Below are 23,242 nucleotides of genomic sequence, written 5' to 3'. Positions count from 1 at the left end.
CGCATTTGTTTTATGTTAAATTTAGAGTTGTGTTGCTCATCCACCAAAAACGACCATGTGCTGGATGAGCTTTATATCCGAACTGGTTTAACCTGTTACGCATTAGTGAGCGTGTGATGCTTTAGGTTTCCGGGATCAAAAGACCTTGTAGAATGGTTTGAAACGTCAAATGTACGATATAATACCACGTCTGAAATTTCCTTCCGCAAACATCAATGTATTAGATATTTAGAATGATTTACATTATCCACGAAGAGATTGGAAATGCGTTTGGAATTGAGAACATGCATATTGTTGCTTACAGTACACCTTGGTTAGTTAAACATTTCATCGCTGCCTGTGCCGTAGATGCCGCTCTGGATTTATTACACTCGATTTCCATTCCATATGCCGCGCATACGATACGGGGTGGGCCACAGGCTCGTGGTGCGTCCACGTGCCACCAATGCGTCCGAAGCGCGATAGTATGTGTGTGTGAATTGAAATCGAAAAAGGTTGTATTTGTGCGTTGTTACGGCATACAGGGTAGGCACATTTTATTTGATGGGAATTATTCTTGTAATGCCTATATGTTTGTTTTTCGAATAATACGAATTTTTTATGTTACAGTCACGGTCACAAGTTGGATAAAATGTTCATCTTTTGAACGGTTTGATATAGAACACGTTTTGCGCTAAGGGCCGGGTCTATGTAAAAGTTGCGGGAACGTTTTTGTTGCAAGCGAAACAAATCGATTTGTTTCACGTTAAGTTGGACAATCCTGTCCTACCGCGTCGCTATGGAGATCTATGGGCGTACTACAATCGTCTTGACATTCATTCCATCACCGTCGTTGGCTGAAAGAACCAGCAAAATCTGTATCCCCTGTCATCCGGGTCCATGCTAAACAAACAAGAATTACACACATTTTGAGTTGTATTTGTGAGACTGTGTGCTGTAGTGATAAAGATCAACCGTCGTAAAAAAAAACCCAGTGCACCGGTATCTCCACCACCACAACCGCACTGTCATCCTCCAGTGACGCTTATAGCAAGAGTCATCAGAAAAGCACACTTGGCACATTTTGTCAGAAACCACGTGCGGCGAGTGTATTAGCAAGCAGTTCGTTAATTCTCCCAAGGAAGTGTAAAGTAAAGCGGTGAAAATGTTGAGCGATGCGAAGCGCAAAGAATTGGCGACCAAGCTGTACGACATAAACGCGTTCAAGTTTGGCGATTTTAAGATGAAGGTGGGCATAAACTCGCCGGTTTACTTCGATCTGCGTGTGATTGTAAGCCACCCGGATGTGATGGTAAGTGTTTGCTGCTGCTGCGTGGCGCCAATTGGTTTAACCGGTTTAGGTTTTACACTATTTTTTTCGGTGTTTCTTTCCATCCATAGGACACTCTGGCCGATATGCTGCAGGAGTTCATCGTCGATAACAAGCTGAACACGTCTGGAACCCATCTGTGCGGTGTGCCCTACACAGCACTGCCCGTAGCAACGCTGATTTCAATTAAGGCCAATAAACCGATGCTGATACGGCGCAAGGAGCAGAAGAAGTACGGTACGAAGAAGCTGGTCGAGGGCAAGTTCGATGCCGGGGACAAGTGTCTCATCATTGAGGATGTGGTCACGTCGGGTTCGAGCATCTTGGAGACGGTGGACGACCTCCGGTCAGAGGGTGAGTGTTTTGTGTTTCTCTTTGGTCCACGCCAAAACCAACGTGCCGAACGGTGTAAACAATTGTATTTAAACAATTTCCTTTGTAGGATTGGTCGTGACGGACGCGATCGTTGTGGTTGATCGCGAGCAGGGCGGTGCGCAGAACACGGAAGAGCGTGGCGTTCGAATGCACTCGCTGTTCACGCTGTCCTACCTGATGCAGGTCATGCTGGAGACGAAACGCGTCGAGGAGAGCACGGTAAAGGCGGTGGCCAAGTACATCGAGGCGTGCCAGATCCGCAGCGACGGATCGTTCGTGAAGAACGGAACGACGGTGGTGAACGAGCTAAGCCGCACCCGGATGAGCTTCGAAGCCCGGGCCGACCTGGCCAAGTGTCCGCTGGCGAAGGACCTGCTGAAGCTGATGGCCGCGAAGAAGACCACGCTCTGTCTGGCCGCCGATATGACCAACAGCGAAGACATTCTGAACCTGGCCGACGCGGTCGGTCCCTACATCTGTCTGTTGAAAACGCATTGCGACATTGTCAGCGACTTTAGCGAGCAGTTTGTGCGCTCGCTGCAGTCCCTCGCCCGGCAGCACAACTTTCTGCTGATGGAGGACCGCAAGTTTGCGGACATCGGCAACACGGTCGCACAGCAGTACGCCGGTGGCCTGCACCGGATCGCCGACTGGGCCGATCTGGTGACGGTACACGCCCTACCCGGCCAGGGCATACTGAAGGGGCTGAAGTCGGCGATCCACGCGGAACGGCCGCTGGCGTCGCGCGGTGTCTTTCTGCTGGCCGAAATGAGCACGGAGGGTGCACTGACCGACGAGAAGTATTCGTCGGCAACGATGAAGATAGCGACGGAAATGGACACCGACTTTGTGGCAGGGATCGTCTGCCAGAGCAAGGATTTGGTTGCACCACCCGGCTTGCTGCAGCTAACGCCCGGCGTCAAGCTGGAGGAAGGCGTCGACGGACTCGGCCAGCTGTACGACAGCCCGGAGAGGGTCGTTAAGGAGCGTGGCGCGGACATCTGTGTCGTGGGGCGTGGGATTCTCTCCTCCAAAACGCCGTCGGAAACTGCCCGCATCTACCGCGACCGACTGTGGGAAGCCTATCAGGAGCGGATTGGCGCAGAAGAAAAGAATGGTGCTGGGAACTGAGCCGGTCCCTGACCCATTGTGGTTGAGGCCACATTATTCGTCCTATTTTCGAACCTATCTCCACCAAGCATCTGAACAGAGCCGGGCGATACCTCCGCTCCTCACAACCTACCATCAGACGATCCAACGAAAAAAGATTTATCATTTGAAACCGATTGTGATACTATCAGAATATTCCTTTATTGAAAAAAAAAACAAAAATACACCATACTGTTACTGTACAAAAATCCAAAATAAGGATTTATGAACGTCCCATGTTTAATGTTCAGCTAAAGTTACGGATCTGTAAATAGTTCTTGAATAGGCGAAAAAACTTGCTATATCCGCGCAGTGGGTAATGTTAACGATAGTAAAACGTAAGATTCGTCTGCTGCCTGCCGTCCCTAATCATCTCTATTCTCGGCCATCCCGCTTTTCTTTGCCAGCTTCCTCGGCAATTCGGGCGTTCTTCTTGTCCACTGCCAGCTGGCGAAGAATGCCCCGATTGATGATGTTCAAGATTTCCATCTGCGTCTCGTAGAACTGGAAATCGTCCTTGATGCAGGCCATCTGTGACGCTACGAAATTGCCCAGGCTCACATGGCGCGCATTCGAAAGCGAAACGGTCGGAAAGGCGATGTTGTCGGACATGGAGGCAACGGGCTTCAGCTCCACCACCGTTGCAGTGGACGGCTCCGCCGGCACCGACTCGGGCGTGGGCGAGTGGTGATTTACGATTTTTGCATCCTTCAAGCTTACTTGGGATGTGCGCGCCACCTTCCGGTCCGAGCGATCCAAATAGCGCGCGTCGCGTTTGCTACCCGCCGAAACCGACGCGGAGACGATCGGCTTCAGCTCGAGCGCCTTGATGTCCTTCATATCGATCGAATTTATTTCGTAGTGGACCTCCGTCTCGTATTCCATCCCGTCCGTCGAGTGCTCGTATTCGACGTTGTTAATCTCGCTCGGCGATCCGCTGCCACCACGGTTGCGGACGATCGATACATTGTAGGAGCTGCTGTCGTCGTGCTCGGACTTCCAGCCATCGTTCTCCATGGTGGGCACGGCGTCCACACTGCGGTGCTTGATGTGGTTCTGCAGGAAGCTAAGGCTCTCGTACCACCAGACCGTCGGCTGGTACATGGAACCGTTCATCGAGTGGCGGCGCGTCTTCGTCAGCTCCTGGCCGAACTGGGTTCGCATGGTCTGTATCTTGCGCAACACGTCCTTCATCGATGTGTCCGGTCGGACCTGCTGCACATCGTCCACGATTTCCGACAGCGCCTTGCCGCGGAAGGTCTTGTTGTAGTAGCGCGGATGGCGCATATCGTACAGGACCGGATGCTTCTTGTACGACTGTATGAGCTGTTCCGTGGCATCGCGTCGCCATTCCACCGCCATGGTTTCGGGTTGAAGGCTGTTTCCGGCTGTTGTGTCGATTATTGTTACAGGTTTACCCCGTACCGCTTTGGGAATGGTGTGCGCCCGGTACAGCGGAACCCCAAGTGAACTTGCACCAAACACTGATTGCACACAAAAGAAGGCAAACACAGCGATGCCTACAAGCTGGCGAAATGGCGAACAATCTGGCCCCTTGTATGCTGGACGTTTTAAGGCGCAACCGATTCGCGATCTGTTCCGCTTGCAAAGGAACAAAATTAAGCTAATGAGCAGGGTTTATGCACAGAACCAAATTCTGCTTTACATTGAAACACGATTGCACCTCTTCCTGCTCTAGTTTGCGGGTCATAAAATGCTTTACGACGCGACGCACCACTTTTCCAACAAACTGACGCGACCATGATGCTGTCAAGCGTTCACCACTACACACGCATAACTTGTACCGAACATAGGTTGCAAACAAAAGGACGTTAGGTCAGATTGTATGCTTTCCATGTTTATTCAAATCATCGGAACAACAAATTAAAAACGTGTGTAATGTGTCTGAGGGTTATGAGAAACAGTTCATTGTTTTTTTTTTAGAACATTATTACATTTTACAGCTGGTTTTAAATCGTACTGTTTATGTGTTTTATGTAGCAAGTCCGCATATTAAAAACGACCAGTGTGATTATTGCACGTGCGTTACCATTGTGCCCATTGTACGTTGCTACAATAACGCTTCGTAACGCTCGGCAAAATGTCTTCGTACGAATAGGAAACCAAATGAGACGAATTTTCACATTTTATTGTAACAAGCAAAGCGTAAACTAGCTTTATTTAATACACAAACAATCTAATGGTTGGTTTCTGAAGCGAGTGTTGTAATACACTTAAATAATGAACAAAAGAAAGGATGAAAGATGCTATGTTTATTTGTTTGTATGTGGTGTTTCCATAAATTACGTTACGGTCGTTAGAGGAAGGAGATACAGTATTTCCCAGAGTAAAGCAAATTTTCAATTTTGACAGTTCATATGACAAATCCGTACAATGTTGTCCATCAATTTTTAAATGCAAAATAAATTGTATATGACTTCCCCGCGATTCGCTATTATGTGCCACATCAGTAATTATCTCAAAGAACTGTCAAATTTATAAAACCCCGTAACTCCGAATCCGCGTGTCAGAGGTACTGGGTATCTTTTGTTGAGTTAAGCTTAATAAAAGGAATAAATCCAACAAACGCAGTGGTTCCGTTCTGGCTGACGGTCTAAGCTCAACTACCAAGTTCATTTATTGTCTGATCAAGATATTTACATGGTACAAAACAAGGTAACAAAATAAAGAAAGGTGTGAACACCAAGGTTAGTATAAACTGTAAGGTGTTCACACTGCTGTCAGATTAGGCGTCGGTGCAAACTCCAACACTCCTCCTCACCGACGACTCCATCGTACAACTACTCGATATTGAGCAGTTTACAAAAGAACTCGTGCTTTTGCGGTCCCAACGGTTTGGTCATGATGTCGGCTATCATTACCTCGGTTGGACAATATTCCAGGGTGATCTCGTTCCTTTCGCCCAACTCCTGCACGAAACGTTCTTTCGTGTCGATGTGTTTGGATCTGCGATGAGTTCTTTCTGTCTTCACGAATGCCAAACACCCTTGGTTGTCTTCTTTGATGACTGTAGGATTTGATGTGCTTTCTCCAAAATCTCGAAGCAGCTTTCGCAACCAAATCGTCTCCTGGCATGCTTGTGACAATGCCACGTACTCGCCCAAGTGCCACAAATCCACTAAACGACCACTAAACGGCTTCTAAACGACTCAAGTTCTCTACCTAAACGGAATATAGAAAGACTTCGTTTTGCAGACGGCAAACGACTCATGCATTCTAAAAATAGCGAAAAAGGTGGTGGCGCTCTCTGTCGATGGGATACCCCAACCAGTTGAGCTTCATCGCTTGGAGGAGAGCTTTCTCATTTCCTCTGTACTGTTGTATGGTTTCACATTGAAGTTATGCATCGCTAGAACTAGAACGGCGATACGTTTGTTTAAATACTAAACTCCAACGGAAACCACCAGCACTGAAGCAAGTGAGATTTGAGTGATGGTCGTTGGTGTTGATACCCACGTATCTGACCACACGACTATTCATATAGATTTTTGCTCAGAAAGTTAGAAGGCTATATAGGTCATGATAAGATGAAACTTGTCGAAACACATTGCAAGAAAAGGATAGCAATATAATAATCAGTTTTAATACGCCATCTATTGATCAAACCAATGAAGCTGTGGAGCTTTCATTTTTTTCTATGGATATTCAATTTTCCAGTCGTTTAAGCTTAATCTGTGGCGCTTGGGCGGCCTCCATCGATGATAGGGTGACACACGTTTGTCTACGGCTGGCCCAAGATATAGCTCCTCCGCAGTACATGAACACGAATCCCGACGTTGAGCGCCGGCTCTCGGTGTCTCCAGCCCAATCAGAGTCAGAGTATCCACACAGCCCTTCATTTTCAGCACCACCAAGTCGCAGATAATTCTCTTTAGTTCCTTTCAAGAAACGCAGTACTCGTTTAGCTGCATTCCAATCAGTTTGGGTAGGTGCGGCAAACTTTCTCCCGAGGATGGCTGTAGCGGCTGCGATGTCTGGTCTAGCTGTCACAGCAAGATACAATAAACCTCCTACCAGACTGCGGTATACTGTTACATTTTCAAGCAGTTCCGATTCATCACACTGTTGTTTCAAATAGCCCTGATCCATAGGCGATTTCGAACATTTCGCATCTTTCATTCCATGTGCTTTCAATAATTTTTCGACAAATAGCTTCAATCTCAGCTTATAGCATCCTCCATCTCGCTGCACTTCCATGCCTAGAAAATGCTTTATTTCACCCAAACAGGCTATCTCAAATTCTCGACTGAGATCTTTATGAATCAGTAAGGATTCTTCTTCTGTTGATGTGGCTATGAGCATATCGTCTACGTACACAAGCAAGAAGATTGAATTATTATTTGTAGACTGTTATGAACTGTGTTCCTTGCACTTTACTTAAACACTTATTACTTTATTCACACATATTAAAACATACATAATAATACTGATGAAACGTACAACACTTTAAAACGTAGGCCGCGCGCCAGCCGCACCGAGCGCCCCTGCCGAGAGCTCCTGCTCGATCGGCCTTCGTACACACTCTGCTCGGCGCTCGGCACACACTAAGCCTTGCGCGCTTAGTGTGTGCGACAGTGTGCGTGTACACATTGTCGTCCCCCTGGACGTTGACCGGTGGCAGCGCAACTGCCACGGCAAGTCCAGGGGTCGGCACGCACGGCTGCCCACAACATCTCTCCCTTTATTTATCCGGAGGGGTCGAACCGACACGGGATATTCCACTGAGGGAATACCGGTGTGGTGACACCCCCCGGCCGATGCTGGTGTATTCGGTGGATGCTGTGGCGCGAACGCTTCTGCTTGCCCTACGGCTACCGGCACCCCTTTTCCGCCCCGCCATCACCTTTAATCGCGCTCGATCATCATCGGCTACGATTACTTGCGGCGGCGGTGATGCTCCCATTCCAACCTGCGATGCTGCATCCAGGACTGCTGTTGTTGATGCTGGGCGGCATGGACCCTCGCCCTACGTTTACCCGTTCCTGCTGCTGTTGCTGCTGCGCTCTTCTACTGATGCTGATGCTGGGCGGCATGGACCCTCGCCCTTCCTTCACACGTTCCTGCTGCCCGTTGCTGCTGGTGCTGATGCAGGTGCTAATGATGCTGCAACCAGGGCGGCATGACACCCTCGCCCTCTTGGTCACGATGCAGCCAGGGCGGCTTGATCCTTCGCCCTTCCTTTGCGCGTTGCTGTTGCTCGTGGTGCTGGATCCAGGGCGGCCTTTCCTTCGCCCTCTTTTAGACACTGTGGCTGTCTCCGGGGCGGCATGACAACCTCGCCCCCATAATACACAGCAGCACCCGGGACGGCATGAGTCCTCGTCCCTTTTCCACACTGCATCCAGGGCGGCTTAGATCCCTCGCCCTCTTAGGACACAGTGGCACGACTGCTGTTGTAACTGCAGGGCGGCATTGACCCTCGCCCGCTGAAGTTGGGGCTGCAGCCTGGCGGATGACGCTCTCGCCTATAGCCCGGCAGCAAGGCGGAAAGCTTCCTCGCCGATGACGCTGCCGGCGTTGCTTGGACTGCAGCCCGGCGACCTTCACACGTCGCCGAGAGTGTGCAGCGCTGCCTCTACGGTCCCCTTGATGGGACGGCAGCCGGGGGCCTCGGTCTTGGCGGTCGCGGCGGCCCAATCCTTCCACGGGTTTCCCGGACCTTTGCCATCGCGATGGCCGCTACGATGATGCAGCGAAAGACGTGCCCAATCGCGATGGCGTCCGCGGGTTCGTACTGGGATCCCCCTTACGCAGGAGGATCCCATCCTCGTCGCCACTGTTATGAACTGTGTTCCTTGCACTTTACTTAAACACTTATTACTTTATTCACACATATTAAAACATACATAATAATACTGATGAAACGTACAACACTTTAAAACGTAGGCCGCGCGCCAGCCGCACCGAGCGCCCCTGCCGAGAGCTCCTGCTCGATCGGCCTTCGTACACACTCTGCTCGGCGCTCGGCACACACTAAGCCTTGCGCGCTTAGTGTGTGCGACAGTGTGCGTGTACACACTGTCGTCCCCCTGGACGTTGACCGGTGGCAGCGCAACTGCCACGGCAAGTCCAGGGGTCGGCACGCACGGCTGCCCACAACATAGACTTTACATATATGCATTGATCTGCCGAAGAAGCTTTGAATGCTAGTTTGGCTAACACGTCGTTTAATTTTCGATACCAACAACGAGCAGATTGGTGTAATCCATAAATGCTCCGTTTAAGCCGACAAACTAGCTCCTCCTGCCCATTTACTGCGAAACCAGGTGGTTGACGCATGTAAATTTCTTCGCTTAGTGTTCCATTCAAGTATGCCGTTTTCACATCCAGATGGCGTACTGTCATTTTTCGTTTACAAGCAACAGTGAGAAAAGTTCGAAATGTCGAGTGATTTGTCACTGGGGCATACACGTCACTATAATCAATGCCAAATCGTTGCGTATAACCTTGTGCTACAACACGAGCTTTGTACTTAACTATTTCATCGTGCTCATTTCTTTTGATTTTAAATACCCATCTTGAACCAATGGCTTTACGTCCTTTAGGAAGGGGTACCAATTCCCATGTTCCAATCTTATGATGTGATTGCATTTCGGACGCCATGGCTTCACGCCACTCTGTTTCTTTCATGGCCTCTTCTACATTTAAAGGTTCTTCACGAGCACACGAAGCTACGCCAGCTGCGTACTCTAAAACATAATCTTCAAGGTACGGAGGCGGTCTTGTTACTCTTTCTGGGCGAGCATTTTCATCTATTTCTGTAGTTTCTGTGTTTTGGATCTCCTCCTCTCCTGATGCCCCTTCGCTTGTCTGTGCGATTACCGTTTCGTCATTGTCATCGCTTGCATTCTTTTGAGAACGTGAAACTAATGAAACTTCTACAAAACTGTTTCTATTTTCATGTTCGATGAACCGGGCGTCTCGACTTATTGTTATGTCGTCAGTTTCAGGATTCACAAATCTATAAGCTTTATGCTCTGAGGAGTATCCAACCAATTTCAACTTTATAGCTCTATCGTCTAACTTATTTCGTTTTATTTTCGGCAAATGAACATAAGCGTCACTACCAAAAATGCGTATGTGTCTTAAGTCCGGCTTACGATTCCACCATAGCTCATACGGTGTTTTGTTAACGGATCTAGATGGTAAGCGGTTCTGCATGTATGTTGCCGTTAACATCGCCTCACCCCAAAAACGTTTATCCATACCCGAATCGATCAGCATACAAGTAGCCATCTCGGTGATCGATCGATTCTTTCGTTCTGCCACGCCGTTGGATTGAGGGGAATAGGGTGTTGTGAACTGAGGCTTAATTCCATTATCAACGTAAAATTTTCGCAACCTTGTGTTGTCGAATTCCCCTCCACCATCAGAACGAATAAAACGAGGTTTTCTGCCGAAAATATTTCCTACCCACTCTACGTATTCGATTATTTTCTCCGTGGCATCTGATTTCTTCTGCAGTAAACAAGTTGCGGTAAATCTGCTAAAATCATCGACTATATGCATAACATACCTGTTGCCACTCGGTGTTAGTGTTTCCATCGGACCACATACGTCTGTGTGCACGATGTCCAACACCTTCGTCGACTTCCGGTCGGTCACAGCTGGGAAGGGGGCTCGGGTAGATTTCCCCTGAAGGCAGCACTCGCACACCAGTTTCACTCCGCAATCGATGATCTTCATCCCGGTGCCTAGCTGCTCCTTGTTGATTCTCTCGATGGCTGCCCAATCGCGGTGTCCCAGACGCCGGTGCCACTGATGCTGACAATTCTGATGTTGTTCGCTGGCTGCTCTCATGGACGACTCCGCCAATTGTAGATAGTACTGACCATTGTACCGTACGCCAGTTGCCACGATGGTTCCATGCATGTCGATAATTTTGCACCCTTCGCAGTCGAATATCGCACTCATATTTTTCTTCGCTAGGCGATCTACTGAGATTAGATTTGCTTCTAATCCGGGCACATATTTCAAGTCACTGAAGGTAATGTGCCGTTTCTCCTGATTACCATCAATCACAGAAATAACCGCTTTTCCTTCTCCGAGAACCCTTGTCTTTTCACCATTTGCGAGCGTTATAAAACCTCCAGCAAATTCGTTCAATTCGGTGAAAATGGCTTTGTCGTTGCACATATGAGCACTGGCACCGCTGTCGATAATCCAAGCGTTGCTGCACCCACCGTTAACAACAAAAGCTGTTCCAGGAACATCGCTCAATACGGTCTTCGCGTTGCCATTGTTCTTACTTTGGTTTTGTCTCTTTTTGCAATTTGCCATGAGATGGCCGGGCTTCTTACAAAAATGACAAAGACGGGGAGGACGGTGTCGATTATTTTCTGCTGAGCTATGTGCTTTGTCGCTCCTATTGTTTGAGCCACACTCACGTTCGATCCTGCGCTGGTTTTCATCCGCTATTTTCGATCGCACCAATTCCACAGAAATGTCGTCATCCGACAAACAATCGAGTGCTGTCACTAACGTATCATACGATGCGGGAAGGCTACGAAAAATCATGCATATTTTCGTGTCGGTGTCGAGAGCCATTCCAGCTGCACTCAAGCGATCGAATAATTCGTCGATTTTAAATAGATGCTGTTCAACATCACCATGCTCTGCCAGGTTCAACGCGCAAAGTTTCTTCAGTAGTGAAACTTTTACCGATCGCGTATTTTTCTCGTGATGTTTCTTGAGAGCATTGAAAACGTCATGTGCCGTTTCCTTGTTTTTCACTAATGGGAGCTGATTGTCTTCCAGCGATAAGATGATAGTTGCCTTAGCGTGCCTATTATCGGACATCCAAACATCATCTGCTTTGTTCTTAGCCTCCGGTTGCTTCTCCACAACCTCCCATAGATCATCACGCTGTAGCAAGTTTTCTATACGCACTTTCCAAGTGCTCCAATTTGTTGCGTTTAGTTTCGGGAACGACATCTTGCTGTCCACCATTTTGTATTCGGTACTGCTCGTAGCTGCTTAGCACTGTGGATTTCTATTCGGAAGCGCGACCGAATTCACTCGTAATTTTCACACACGTACTCGACTCTGACTGGTCAAGATATTATGCAGCAGAAATTACGCAATTAGCCTCTAACTGGGCCCATAACCTGTTGAGTTAAGCTTAATAAAAGGAATAAATCCAACAAACGCAGTAGTTCCGTTCTGGCTGACGGTCTAAGCTCAACTACCAAGTTCATTTATTGTCTGATCAAGATATTTACATGGTACAAAACAAGGTAACAAAATAAAGAAAGGTGTGAACACAAAGGTTAGTATAAACTGTAAGGTGTTCACACTGCTGTCAGATTAGGCAGCGGTCTAATGTTGTTGCGCGCAACATTGTTGCTCGGCAACATATCGCTGAGGTGGTCTATGAATGTTGCTGGCAACATTTCGCTTTGACATTGTTTAGCGTCAAAAAATTGCCTATTAACAGCTCAGAGTTTATTTTTTATCATTCACTTGTTGAATAAAGTGTTGAAAAAACAAAATATACATCAAAAAATTTATTATAAATGCTTAAAATCCAAATTTAGTGGATGTCAACAAAACGCACACTGCTGCTGTGTCATTTGATACACCCGATTACCATGACCAAGGTAAATAGAAAATGTTGCCAGACAAAAATCAAATTGGATTGAATTTGGCATGCAACAAAGTTGCGCTAGCTGTCAAAATCCATACATTTTGCCAGCAACAATGTTGCGCGCAACAAGATTAGACCAGTGCCTAAGGCGTCGGTGCAAACTCCAACATCTTTGAGATTACCTGTATTTTTGTTTCTACTTCTTCTTCTATTTGGCGTAATGTTCTACGCGGACATGCCGGTCTATACAGGCATTTGAGACTTAATTCATTACCACGCATCCGGATAGTCAATCATTGCTACGGGGGACGGTCCATTCTAGGTTTGAACCCATGAGACGGGCATGTTATTGAGTCGTTCGAGTTGACGACTGTACCACGAGACCGTCCCTGTATTCTTGTTAAATGTGTGTAATCGCTAAAAAGACAGAAATGACCAAAATTTCTACACAAATTTATTGAACAATAACTATTTATCTTTCTCATTTGACCATTCTTTGAGAAAATTGTACCAATTTGTCACATCAATTGACAAATGCAAGGTAAAATTCCTTTTGACTGAATTTTAAAAATCATTTAAAAGTTCAAATATTCAAATGGCCGGAGGACATTGCCCGTACTCGCTAGTGTAATTTCAATTTTCACTAGCGCATCTGGCGGCGGCTGACCGAAGCATTTTACCAAACAATTTGGAGCGGCTGTAGAAAATATGTTATTTTTCTATGTTTTTAACTTAATTCGGACGAGAAAAGTTTTGTATAAGGTAGATGCACATGTTCTGCACGCATTGCATCCATTTTCATGACAAAAAACGATGGAAAACTACTTATTTTTGAGATCCGGCTTAACTATTCCCTCGATGATCAAAAAAAGTTTCCACCAGCCACCGCCAGATGCGCTAGTGAAAATCGAAATTACACTAGCGAGTACGGACAATGTCCCCCGGCCTTTAAACACAATATCCGCCATCAAGGCTTAATAACGGATTCTTTAAACTTATTTATAATAAAAAAAAATCATTCATAAGATACTAGGCCTAACTAAACTAAGCCTGACCTAACGAAAAAAAAGAGAAAAAACACAGGTAGAGCGCATAGAGCCTATCATAAACTTTGAGACAAAAAGAGAGTAAAAGAAAACTGTGAAGAAGAATTAGAGAAATTAGAAGAAATAAGACGATTACGGAAACAGTTAAGAGAGGAGTCGAAATCAAAGAGATAGAAAGTGGCTAAACAACTTGAAATAGGATAGAACAGGATCATTGAAAGTACAGGCGGTCCCCGAGATACACGGTACCTCTTATACGCGGATTCGGAGATACACGGTTTTCTAAATTTGACAGTTCTTTGACCAAATTGTACTGATTTGACACATCAATTGTAAATTGCCAAATAATTTCCGTTTCGATCGAATGTTAAAAACTATTTCAAAAGGATTAAAACTGTTATATTCAGTCAGAATCATATCAAATAATTCATACAGTGACTAAAACCGCCCCCTACTTGCAAAATTACACGAAAATTAGTGAAATTTTAGCTGGAAATCACGAGATTCGACTTACGCGGAAATTCGAGATACGCGGTATTTTGCGGCCGTTTTCGGTCCCCATTAACCGTGTATCTCGGGGACCGCCTGTATATAGTGTATGACGAGTCTCAATTGACCGAGGATCACGTGGACTAAGAGCCCGAAAGCGAACATACAGCATGATAGACGAGAGTAAATCTGCATCAGCATCAGTAACTGAAACTAAAAGGCCACCAATAAAACACTTGGCGGAGTTAAGACCAAATAACTGCAATCGCGATTCATAGGGAAGTAATGAGGCAGCACCAAACAAACGACGAAAAGCAATCCTGGTAAAGAGGCGCTGAATGCTTTCAATTCTCGAACAGCCATCGATAGTGGGAGGAATCTAAATGATGCTAGCATATTCAAGGCCTAACCAGAGCACATTAAAGGTTTCTTAAGCAGCTTTGATATTTAAAGATAGAGGTAAAACAAAGATGCATAGAGGTGATGCAAAGTTTACCAAAATAAATTGGCTCCCTATTTTTATTTTCATTTGCACAGTTTTTATCTCATTTTACCCTAAAGTTTTTCATGCACTGCCCTAAACCCATTACCTAGGTTGTGCCAAATAGTTGTGTTTTTTGCCTGCCATATCATTTACACAGATTTGTTTTATCAATTTATTTTATCAGTCTGTAATCTATCGATATGTTTTAATCGGACGTGTTATCGGTTTTTTGCCTAATTACATAGATAGCTGACCGAGGGATTGTGTAGAAAATAGATTGCCAGAACTGCAAATGGCCTAGTTAAAATTATTATTTTTCCATCGTTTTAGCTTCTTTCTATTGTTATAAACCGATTAAAAAAGAGTATAAGTGCTCACATTTGTTTCACTTCGCCAGTTTATTGTGAACATTTGAATCTATAAACATCATGTTTGAGTATTTGTTTCCTTTTTATGACAAATTCTAATATTCCAAATGCGGACAGTGCGTTGCAACGTACTGCTTAGTGGCTTCCCTTATCTCCTTGTGAAAGTCGAAATAATCGGGGAATTGGGCCGTTACTCTCTCAACCCATCCCCGAATGCCGGGATAACGCTCCAAATCGTACCTAAACCATTCCAGGGCAGTAATGCTACCAAGCATAAAGATGTCAGCTAGCGTAAGATGATCGGCAGCAACAAAACGACACTCGGTAACAAACTTCTCCGTAAGATCAAGTGCTTGCTCCAGCTTTCCGCGTAATTCGGCCGAAGGTTGCTGCTTCTCGATCAGGACGTCAATGTTGGCTAGAATGTTTTTGTACAGCGTTCCGATATCAAAAAACAGACGCTGATTTACAATGGATCGCACTTTGGGATCTTTTGGATAGAGGGCATCATCTTGGCCGTACTTTTCCACCAGGTAAATGGCAATTGCGTACGACTCCCAGATCACATGCCCGTCGTCCTCCACGAACGTTGGGATCAAATGTTGCGGATTGACCTTGAATGAAGATCGGTGATCATTAGTTCACTGATTGATTATTGTACCTTTCAGCAGAGGGCAATTGGTTACCTTTGTCAACTCAGCTACGTCCGCTGCATCCATAATGTTTGTCTTCTTGATGTTAAGCGCAATGCCTAACTTCTTAGCCACCAGGAGCACATTCTGACAGGGCGGTGAAACGATATCGCTGTAGAGCTCCATTTTCGCACAGTGACCGAAAGCGCCGGCTGCCCCAGTCTGACTAATGCTTGGCGAAACGTTTTGTCAGGCTCGAATCTTGATTTGAAGACATGTTTCGTGATGAGTTATCTCACTAATACTGTGCAACCTAACGAACACGCTACAAGGGTGATGACTTAGCGGTCACAAAATTTAACATGAAAAACCGGGACCTATCTTGGTGACTGTGAACTCATCAATGTGAAGTGGCGTCCCCGGCGTACATTCTATCTCGCGCTTGTTGAGCAGTTTTCTAGTGGTTGAGTGAAAAAAGCATAAAGAGGACAAGAGAAACAAACAAACGGCAGAGAAATCATTATCGCGGAATATGTGGAGATAACGCGCCACTGATTGATTTTGATTCGGTACTGCCGGAAATTGAACTAGGTCCGGGGGACTGATGTACATAAAGCAAATCAACTCGTAGAAATGGGTAGATTACAACTAATGGAATAAAATTGGGAATATTTTTAACTTCTGAGATTTGCCTTCAAATGAATTTAGCCATCCTTCGCAGTTTGATTATTTGATATTTTGGCCGTAAAGTAGTCGATATTTTCAGCATAAAAGTTACAGAAATGCTACATGCACTGTAACACGCCGAGCCGCTATCTGTACAGCTCGCCGAAATTACATGCCATACAATTGCTAATAACGGTAGCCTCTAATAACAAGCCCAGCAATAATCCATCATCCGCCCGCTAGTTGGCCACCATTGCCCTATAAATAAGGCGTGCGAGGTTTCTGTGGGTTCGGTTTTATCTTCCTACGACGCATGGATCTGTATTACAACATCCTGTCACCGCCATCGCGTGCCATACTGTTGCTCGGTGAGGCACTGCAGCTAAAGTTCAACCTGATCAGTCTGGACGTGCACCGGAAGGATTATGTGAACCCAGCGTTCAAGAAGATCAACCCACAGCACACGGTACCGACGCTGGTCGTCGACGGTGTGGCCATCTGCGAGCCAGGTGCCATTCTGATCTACCTGGCAGAGCAGTACGCACCGGCCGGAACCACCTACTATCCGCCTGATCCGCTGCGTCGGGCCATCGTCAACCAGCGATTGCTGTTCGAGTGCGGCACACTGTACAAGTGTATCTTTGTGTACTACAGCCCGGTCGTGCTGGAACGGGCCACACCGGTAGAGACCGATCGCCAAAAGCTGATCGAAGCGGTTGCCGTGCTGGATGGCATTCTGCAGCACAGTGCCTTCGTGGCCGGGGATTGTCTTACTGTGGCGGACTATTCGCTCGTGTGCACCGTTTCCATGCTGGTGGTGCTGAAGTTTGAGCTCTCGCCATATGCCGCTGTTCGGCGGTGGTACGAGCGGTGCAAGGAAGTGATTGCGGGTTACACCGACCTGACACAGCGTGCCGTTACAATGTTCCAAAAATGGATGGAGCAGGAAAACAGCAAAGGCTAACACATTCATGAAACTCTATCACAGCTGACCCGTGTGGCAGTCGCCGCGATATTCAGGGTTTTCGAGGTATTTCTTTTATCATTTCCCGCTAACTTTGTACGTAATCGATATCGACGTGTCATCGTTTGTAAATCCTGTGCGATAAGATTCTGGCGATCCACTACCGTACGCCGGCCGGTAAGGCAATCGCCTTTGCACGCAGTCGTGTTGGAATCTTTGCTGGACGTGTAGTGTATGTTGTGATTTGTGAAGATGGATTTTTACTACCATCCCGCCTCGCCCTACTGCCGTTCGGTGATGCTGGTAGCCAAGGCTCTGAAGCTGAACCTGAACCTGCAATTCGTTGATCTAATGAAGGATGAACAACTGCGACCCACGTTTACTGTGGTAAGTGGAACAAACTACGAGCTGTGTAAACCGTGAGTGAGTGCTCGCAATCAACCATTTCATCATTTTTTCAGCTTAATCCATTCCATTGCGTACCGACGCTTGTGGACAACGATTTAACGATGTGGGAGTCACGTGCCATACTGGTGTACCTGGTCGACAAGTACGGACGCACCAACAGTCGTCTGTATCCGAAGGATGCCAAGACACGGGCCATCATTAATCAGCGATTGTTCTTCGATCACGGCACGCTTGGTACTCGGTTGGAGGATTACTACTATCCGTTATACTTTGAGGGTGCCACGCCCGGCGGCGAGAAGCTCGAAAAGTTGGAAGAAGCACTGGCAGTGCTGAATGGATATCTTATCAATAATCCGTACGCCGCCGGACCGAACATTACGCTGGCGGACTACAGTCTGGTGTCGACGGTGACGTCCCTCGAGGTGGTCCAGCATGACCTGAGCAAGTATCCGGCAATTTCGGCGTGGTACGAGGGCTGCAAGGCAACCATGGCGGACTTTCAGGAGATTAACGAGAGTGGTATGCAGCAGTACCGGGCTTACTTCGAGTCTGGTCCCACACCTCCAGCTACTGCATATGCCGTTGCGGAATAGCCTTTCGGATGAGGATCGATCACCGAGGAGAGTCTAAAGACCTTGTTTGATTTTTGATAGGACGATGTTCATTTTTTTAATTTTTGTCTTTTGTGTACAATTGGTAATTGGTTTTAACAGCTAATATTCTTACAACCTAGGATAACACAGATAAACGTTGCTAACAATAAATAGGTATAGTGCGACTGTACATGTGCGGCCGTGGAGCCGACGGTGCCCGGTTTTACCGAGGCCGGTTCGTGTTTGGAATTAGTCTTATACGGAGGATAGTTGTTTCCGCCGGCAGCTCCTCCACCGCTGCTACCGCCGTTGCTGTTGCCGCTGCTACTGCTACTGCTGCTGCCATCGTCACTATTGCTGCTTCCGCCGCGCTGGCCACCATCGGCGTATCCGGTGGGGACGCTCGACGCTGGAGCAGGTGTCGAGTTGGGCACCGCGGACGGCGAGGAACTTTGGTGGAAGTGATTGCCGCTGGTACCAGCGAGTACGCCCGAGTGCCCGCCGGCACCACCGCCATTCACCGGCAGCCCTGGTCGCTGGGTCGGCTGCGGCACCTCGGAGTACTTGTGCGTGGGCCGGCCGGGCGACTTGAACACCTGCGGTGGCGTACAGTGCGCTACCTTGTTCAGCTCCATGCCGAACCGGTGCGGATTGACGTCACGTTGGCAGTGTTCGCCCGCCTCCTTGATGAAGATCTGCCGATCGGACAGCATCGTGCCGACGAAGCACTCGTACGTGCCGACGTCCCGTCGCTGGGTGTACGTGTACACGATGTTCCGATGTGTCCACTGGCCAAGACACCGGTATTCGCGTTCTGTTGAGAAATAGGGGAGTTGCTGTTAGTATCGCTGTTTTCCATTAATTCTTAATCCTCCGAAGATCACACTTACCTTCATACACTTCGTTCGCGTAATCGCAGGCCGAGATCTGGTAGTACATGATGTCCTGGGACTCGCACTCGGAGGACAGCTTCGCGCACAGGCCCTCGTCGTCCGGGATGATACCGGAGAACTCGCCGATGATGGGGCAGGGCGAGACGATGTCGTTGCTGTCTAGCCGGCCCTGCGTCAGCCACCGGTCGTCGTTGAAGTAGAAATCGTTACAGATCGTGGCAGTGTAGTTGGCCGACTGGCGGCTGCTTATCTGGAACTCGAACACATTCGTATCGCGCCGTTCGATTTTCAAACACTGGTACATCTCCTCGCCACTGTGGAAGAGAAAGAGAGAGAGCAGGAAAGCAAAATGATTAGTAACGGGCGAGAATTAGTAACGTGGGCCGGCTGCGTCAGCTGGTTCGATGCACAATGCCGTTCGCTTAACAAAGGCAAGCAAACAACAAAAGCGGCGAGGGCGAAGGAGCTTGCGAAACGATCGTATACTTTCACTGGTTTTTCGTGGGGTGGTTTCGAATGAAAGGAAATGAGGTGCGTGTAATGAACGGAGGTGGTAATTTGATGCTACTTTTTTGTGTACTACTAGGCCACACCACCGCACCTGAGGCGGGATGCTGCTAATGGAGTTTGGCCCCAAGGGGAACGTAAGCGATCGAGCGTTTGCCGATCACAGCGGCAAGTGTAATGAAGGCTAACGATGGAAAGGGAGGAACTAGGGAAAGGTCCGGGAAAAGAAAAAGCAGCTTTTCGGCTTGAAATAATGAAGCATCTATTTTGATAATTAATTTAGTTTCGCAAGCCTCGATGACTGATTTTCCCCATCTCTTCCAGAGAAGATTGCAATTAACTCCTCCCCTCCCTGTTCGGGGAGAGTGAGCGAGTGAACGGTGGAAATAATTACCATTGCGTTTGGCTGTAGACGATGTACTTGTTCGAGTCGTGGTTGGTGTAGTTCTTGACGCACTTCATCGTGTACGTCTTGAAGGTGTTGTGGTCTTTGTAGATGAGCTGGTTCTGATTGACGACCACGTGCTCCCAGCGCCCGATTAGCCAGCTGGGAAAGCTGCAGAATAAATTGCACAACAAAATTCACATTAGTTGATTCGTTGAGCTCTACCTATTAGCTGACGGATGAGTGATTGCACTAGGCGACCTACCTGCAGTACTGTATGACTGGACCGAACTCGAGCGGCATTGGGCGAAGCGTTAGGACCTCGTGATGGTACTCGCTTCCGATGCCGTTGCCGTTCGTGTACCGGGAGTTTGGATGGCGCACGTACTGACGTTCGATGGCGCGGCAGGTCGAGTCGCGACTGAACGAGATCTCGATTTCGCCAGTCTTCGGGTTCTCGGTGTAGGTGGCGCACCGATACTTGGGCCCCAGGTGCGACTCATTGCCCGTGCTGAGCAGCGCGAGATAGTTGCGATTGCCGAAGCCGCGCCAGTGCCCGAGACATTCGAACGTTACCTCCCGGTCGGGGAAGGCGCAGTTGCGGAAGCGCAAGTTCAACGCCGATCCGGACGGACAGTTGTCAACCTCCGATTCGACCGAATCACACTCGATGGCGTCCGCTGTGTCGCTGCTATCGACGCTGTACGTCATGCGATACCGGCCGTGGATGGGGCAGTACTCCTGTCGTACCTCTGCACCGTCCCACTCGTGGAATTCTGTAACGGGAGCAGCGAGAGAGAGAGAGGGAAAGGGATTAAAATCTTGATCCAACGATCTGAGGAGACTAAGCTGAAGCTTGGCAGTGGTGGACTTACTGTAAAGGATGATTTCGGTGTTTTTCGCCTCGTTCAGAAGGTCGTCATCTGACAGACAGGAGGCGAGCGCTTTCTCCTCGTTGGTGTGACACTTGGAGAGGTAGTCCTTGTCGGCGGCCAGCACTCGCAGCACGTTCTTCGACACGAGCTTCAGGTGAAAGCAGCGATAGCAGCTCGCCTCCTCCGAGCCGGTCATCAGGATGACGTTGTTGTCGCGCCGCTTGTGACACATGCCCCACAGTGGGATCGCATTTTCGGTGATGTTGACGCGGCTGTACCGCACCGCACCCTCCGGCGTGACCGTGTTCTGCGTGATGTAGCCGCCCTGGAACTCGAACGGGAAGTAGCAGGAAGCGTCACCTGGAAAGGCAAGAAGAAAGCGACGAAGAAGCGCAATTAGTGTCGGTTTGGTGCACGGCAGTGGTTTGGAAGCTTTCCGTGAAGCACGCTGACGTGTCCACTTGGCGGAACGGAACGAAATGCATCCGCGTTGAAACTGTAGCGTCTTCCCTGCTCGCCGGCAGATGCTGATCGTTTACGTTAGCTGGCAGCAGGAGGTTGTCGTTGAGCCGGTGGCTTACCGGAAGCTGGCAAGCGAAACGTAACGAGAATGGTGGGAAAAGCGCCATCGGCTGTCCTTTTCGGTTGCCAATTTCATGGTCTGAGGAGTTCGTCGTCTGCGAGTGGCGCTGACGGTACACGGGTGAACGATCGGACGGCGTAGGGTTTCAGGGCAGCCAATGGTTGTTGCTGCTACAATGGCAATTAGAGACTGCAGAGAGATGCGCGTCAACTCTGCACTGCCCCTTTTCCCCCACTTACCCCCTACCATCCCCACGGTCCAGTGAGTGTTTGTGGTACGGATCCTCTTTCTAACCGGAGCACACCACCCAAAGGGGGTGCCGGAGATGGTGCTGGGTGCAACGAAATGGAAAGCATCGGCCGGTTGCACTTGCACCGTTCGGCTGATGCAAACGAGCGAAGCCGTGCCTTTTAGGCTGCACCGCTTAATCACCATCATCACCCGTACGATGCCGATGCCGAGCTAAGCTTCGAACGCGGCTCGTTACTTTCCCAGCGAACGCCACGCTCGCCGGCAACCCAAAGCCCCCGGGTGAATGGCTGCGCGATCGTTCGATCGAGTGCGGCTGTTGATGGCCCAATACACCTGGCAGCGACCGTGGCAGCAGCAGCGGCGGCGGTGGCGGCCATCGGCTACTAACGGTGCGCTAAACTCCTAACTCGTCCCCTGTTTTCCATTGCGAATTGCAATTGCTAACGATACCGATGCGCTCGGAATGAGATCGGCAAAGCCAGCAACAAAAAAAAAAAGGCGGAGGGTTGGGTAGGTAAATCGCATCCCACCCGGCGATGCGTTCTCCCGATCGCAGTACAGCTCTCTAACGCAGGCCGCGAAAGTCAGAGAGGGAGTGCATTGGAGCGATCGCGCGCTGTTCCCTGCACTTCCCAACCGTCCGCGAAGCAGGAGGAGGTGGCAATCGGCTTAATTAAATCAACTTTACGGGACTGCATCGTGTGCGCGCGCGCGAGCAGGCCTTTCTGTTGACAAGAAGTCGGTATGTGCAGGGGCGAAGACGAAAACGAAGTTGCCCAACACAAAAACGCGAACGACGATCGCGACCGGGTCTGGATCGAAATTGAGTTTGGCGCTCGGAGGTGGACGTTCCATTTTTTTTTGCACCGCTCTTCCGATTAATTAGATTCCGACCCGCCAACGACCTCCAGCGGAGGAGGGAGCGGAGATGCACCAACCTGAACAGTTATTACTGTGTTTTTCTTCCCCATTTGCTGGCCTCTAAATGCTGTCATTAGCAGGCGGGCAGCAAAGATGAACGGTTCAAGATGAACTACTTAATTTTTCCTCCCCTTTTACATAAGCCTCACAAACACATCGGAGCGGCGCGAGCGTGAGAATTGGTTTTGTGATCAAATAAAAGCGCTTGTCCCCTAGCGCGGCCACGGGTTTAGTTATTATGGATTCGTCACAGTAGTGGCAGACCCGATTCCCGGCCAATGAGCTTTCGGTTCGGTGGATTATTGATTGGTTTTTCCTCCCAACGTGTTGTGTGAAGGAATGCTGCTGCAGCTAGATGATGGTCTAGGGCCGCTCGGTTCGCACCGGTTACAGTGGATTTAGTTTAAATCAATTCAATAGCTCTCCTACGCCAAACTAGAGCTCTGCCAGCCGCAACCAGGAAGAGTTGAGCTCATCTGGCACTGCGGTACCAGACGACGTCTCCGCGCTTGGTTGCTTGTAATGCGATCGTGATGAGTAATGCTTTCGCCTCGCCAATTATTGGTTCTTGAGTTCAGGGCTCTGAATATGGCGAAACAATAATTCACCACCACGTACTCTCACCGGGACACGCGGGCCACAGATGCCAGATCGCAGTGGGTCTTGGCGCATCGGCGTGGGCCTCCGCGTTTGTTTGGGGTGATGTACACACCTTCTTCGGCTTGTCACGCGTGTG

General features: G+C 48.5%; 5 protein-coding genes and 1 pseudogene across 5 annotated transcripts in view; 3 read left to right on the top strand and 3 right to left on the bottom strand.

Moving 5' to 3' along the window:
* The first annotated feature begins 694 nt into the window (after positions 1-694).
* Positions 695-3,055, top strand: LOC120947231 (uridine 5'-monophosphate synthase). Its single transcript, XM_040362384.2, has 3 exons — positions 695-1,291; positions 1,381-1,663; positions 1,752-3,055. The coding sequence occupies exons 1-3, from the start codon at positions 1,145-1,147 to the stop codon at positions 2,813-2,815; spliced, it is 1,494 nt and encodes a 497-aa protein (XP_040218318.2). The 5' UTR covers positions 695-1,144; the 3' UTR covers positions 2,816-3,055.
* LOC120947232 (uncharacterized) lies at positions 3,029-4,612 on the bottom strand. The gene has a single exon (XM_040362385.2). It carries the CDS (start codon positions 4,193-4,195, stop codon positions 3,209-3,211), a length of 987 nt encoding a protein of 328 aa, XP_040218319.2. The 5' UTR covers positions 4,196-4,612; the 3' UTR covers positions 3,029-3,208.
* A 9,888-nt stretch (positions 4,613-14,500) lies between these two features.
* LOC120949489 (glutathione S-transferase D5-like) lies at positions 14,501-15,887 on the bottom strand. Its single transcript, XM_040366817.2, has 2 exons — positions 15,514-15,887; positions 14,501-15,441 (listed from the first exon to the last, which is right to left on the bottom strand). Exons 1-2 carry the CDS (start codon positions 15,643-15,645, stop codon positions 14,923-14,925), a joined length of 651 nt encoding a protein of 216 aa, XP_040222751.2. The 5' UTR covers positions 15,646-15,887; the 3' UTR covers positions 14,501-14,922.
* A 310-nt stretch (positions 15,888-16,197) lies between these two features.
* LOC120949491 (glutathione S-transferase D1-like) lies at positions 16,198-17,111 on the top strand. Its single transcript, XM_040366818.2, has one exon. The coding sequence runs from the start codon at positions 16,439-16,441 to the stop codon at positions 17,087-17,089; it is 651 nt and encodes a 216-aa protein (XP_040222752.2). The 5' UTR covers positions 16,198-16,438; the 3' UTR covers positions 17,090-17,111.
* Positions 17,112-17,332: 221 nt separating this feature from the next.
* On the top strand, positions 17,333-18,280 carry LOC120949488 (glutathione S-transferase 1-like; annotated as a pseudogene).
* LOC120949487 (uncharacterized) overlaps positions 18,133-23,242 on the bottom strand; it is a 35,672-nt gene continuing 30,562 nt past the window's right edge. The window contains exons 2-6 of the mRNA XM_040366815.2: positions 20,751-21,110; positions 20,141-20,651; positions 19,885-20,046; positions 18,981-19,297; positions 18,133-18,904 (exon numbers count right to left, since the gene is read on the bottom strand). Coding sequence (XP_040222749.2) covers positions 18,204-18,904; positions 18,981-19,297; positions 19,885-20,046; positions 20,141-20,651; positions 20,751-21,110 — 2,051 coding nt within the window. The 3' untranslated portion in view covers positions 18,133-18,203. The remainder of the gene's footprint in view (positions 18,905-18,980; positions 19,298-19,884; positions 20,047-20,140; positions 20,652-20,750; positions 21,111-23,242) is intronic.

This window comes from Anopheles coluzzii, chromosome 2 (assembly GCF_943734685.1).
Source record: "Anopheles coluzzii chromosome 2, AcolN3, whole genome shotgun sequence".
Lineage (NCBI taxonomy): Eukaryota > Metazoa > Arthropoda > Insecta > Diptera > Culicidae > Anopheles > Anopheles coluzzii.
This window is presented reverse-complemented; position numbering and strand designations above follow the sequence as displayed.

Bases quoted from the DNA above. Each gene is read 5' to 3' on its own strand.
- LOC120947232 (XM_040362385.2), bottom strand. From the start codon at position 4,195: ATGGCGGTGGAATGGCGACGCGATGCCACGGAACAGCTCATACAGTCG.
- LOC120949491 (XM_040366818.2), top strand. From the start codon at position 16,439: ATGGATCTGTATTACAACATCCTGTCACCGCCATCGCGTGCCATACTG.
- LOC120947231 (XM_040362384.2), top strand. From the start codon at position 1,145: ATGTTGAGCGATGCGAAGCGCAAAGAATTGGCGACCAAGCTGTACGAC. The intron at 1,292-1,380 runs GTAAGTGTTTGC...TTCCATCCATAG, and splicing joins TAAGCCACCCGGATGTGATG to GACACTCTGGCCGATATGCT. The intron at 1,664-1,751 runs GTGAGTGTTTTG...TTTCCTTTGTAG, and splicing joins GGACGACCTCCGGTCAGAGG to GATTGGTCGTGACGGACGCG.
- LOC120949489 (XM_040366817.2), bottom strand. From the start codon at position 15,645: ATGGAGCTCTACAGCGATATCGTTTCACCGCCCTGTCAGAATGTGCTC. The intron at 15,442-15,513 runs GTAACCAATTGC...TCTTCATTCAAG, and splicing joins ACGTAGCTGAGTTGACAAAG to GTCAATCCGCAACATTTGAT.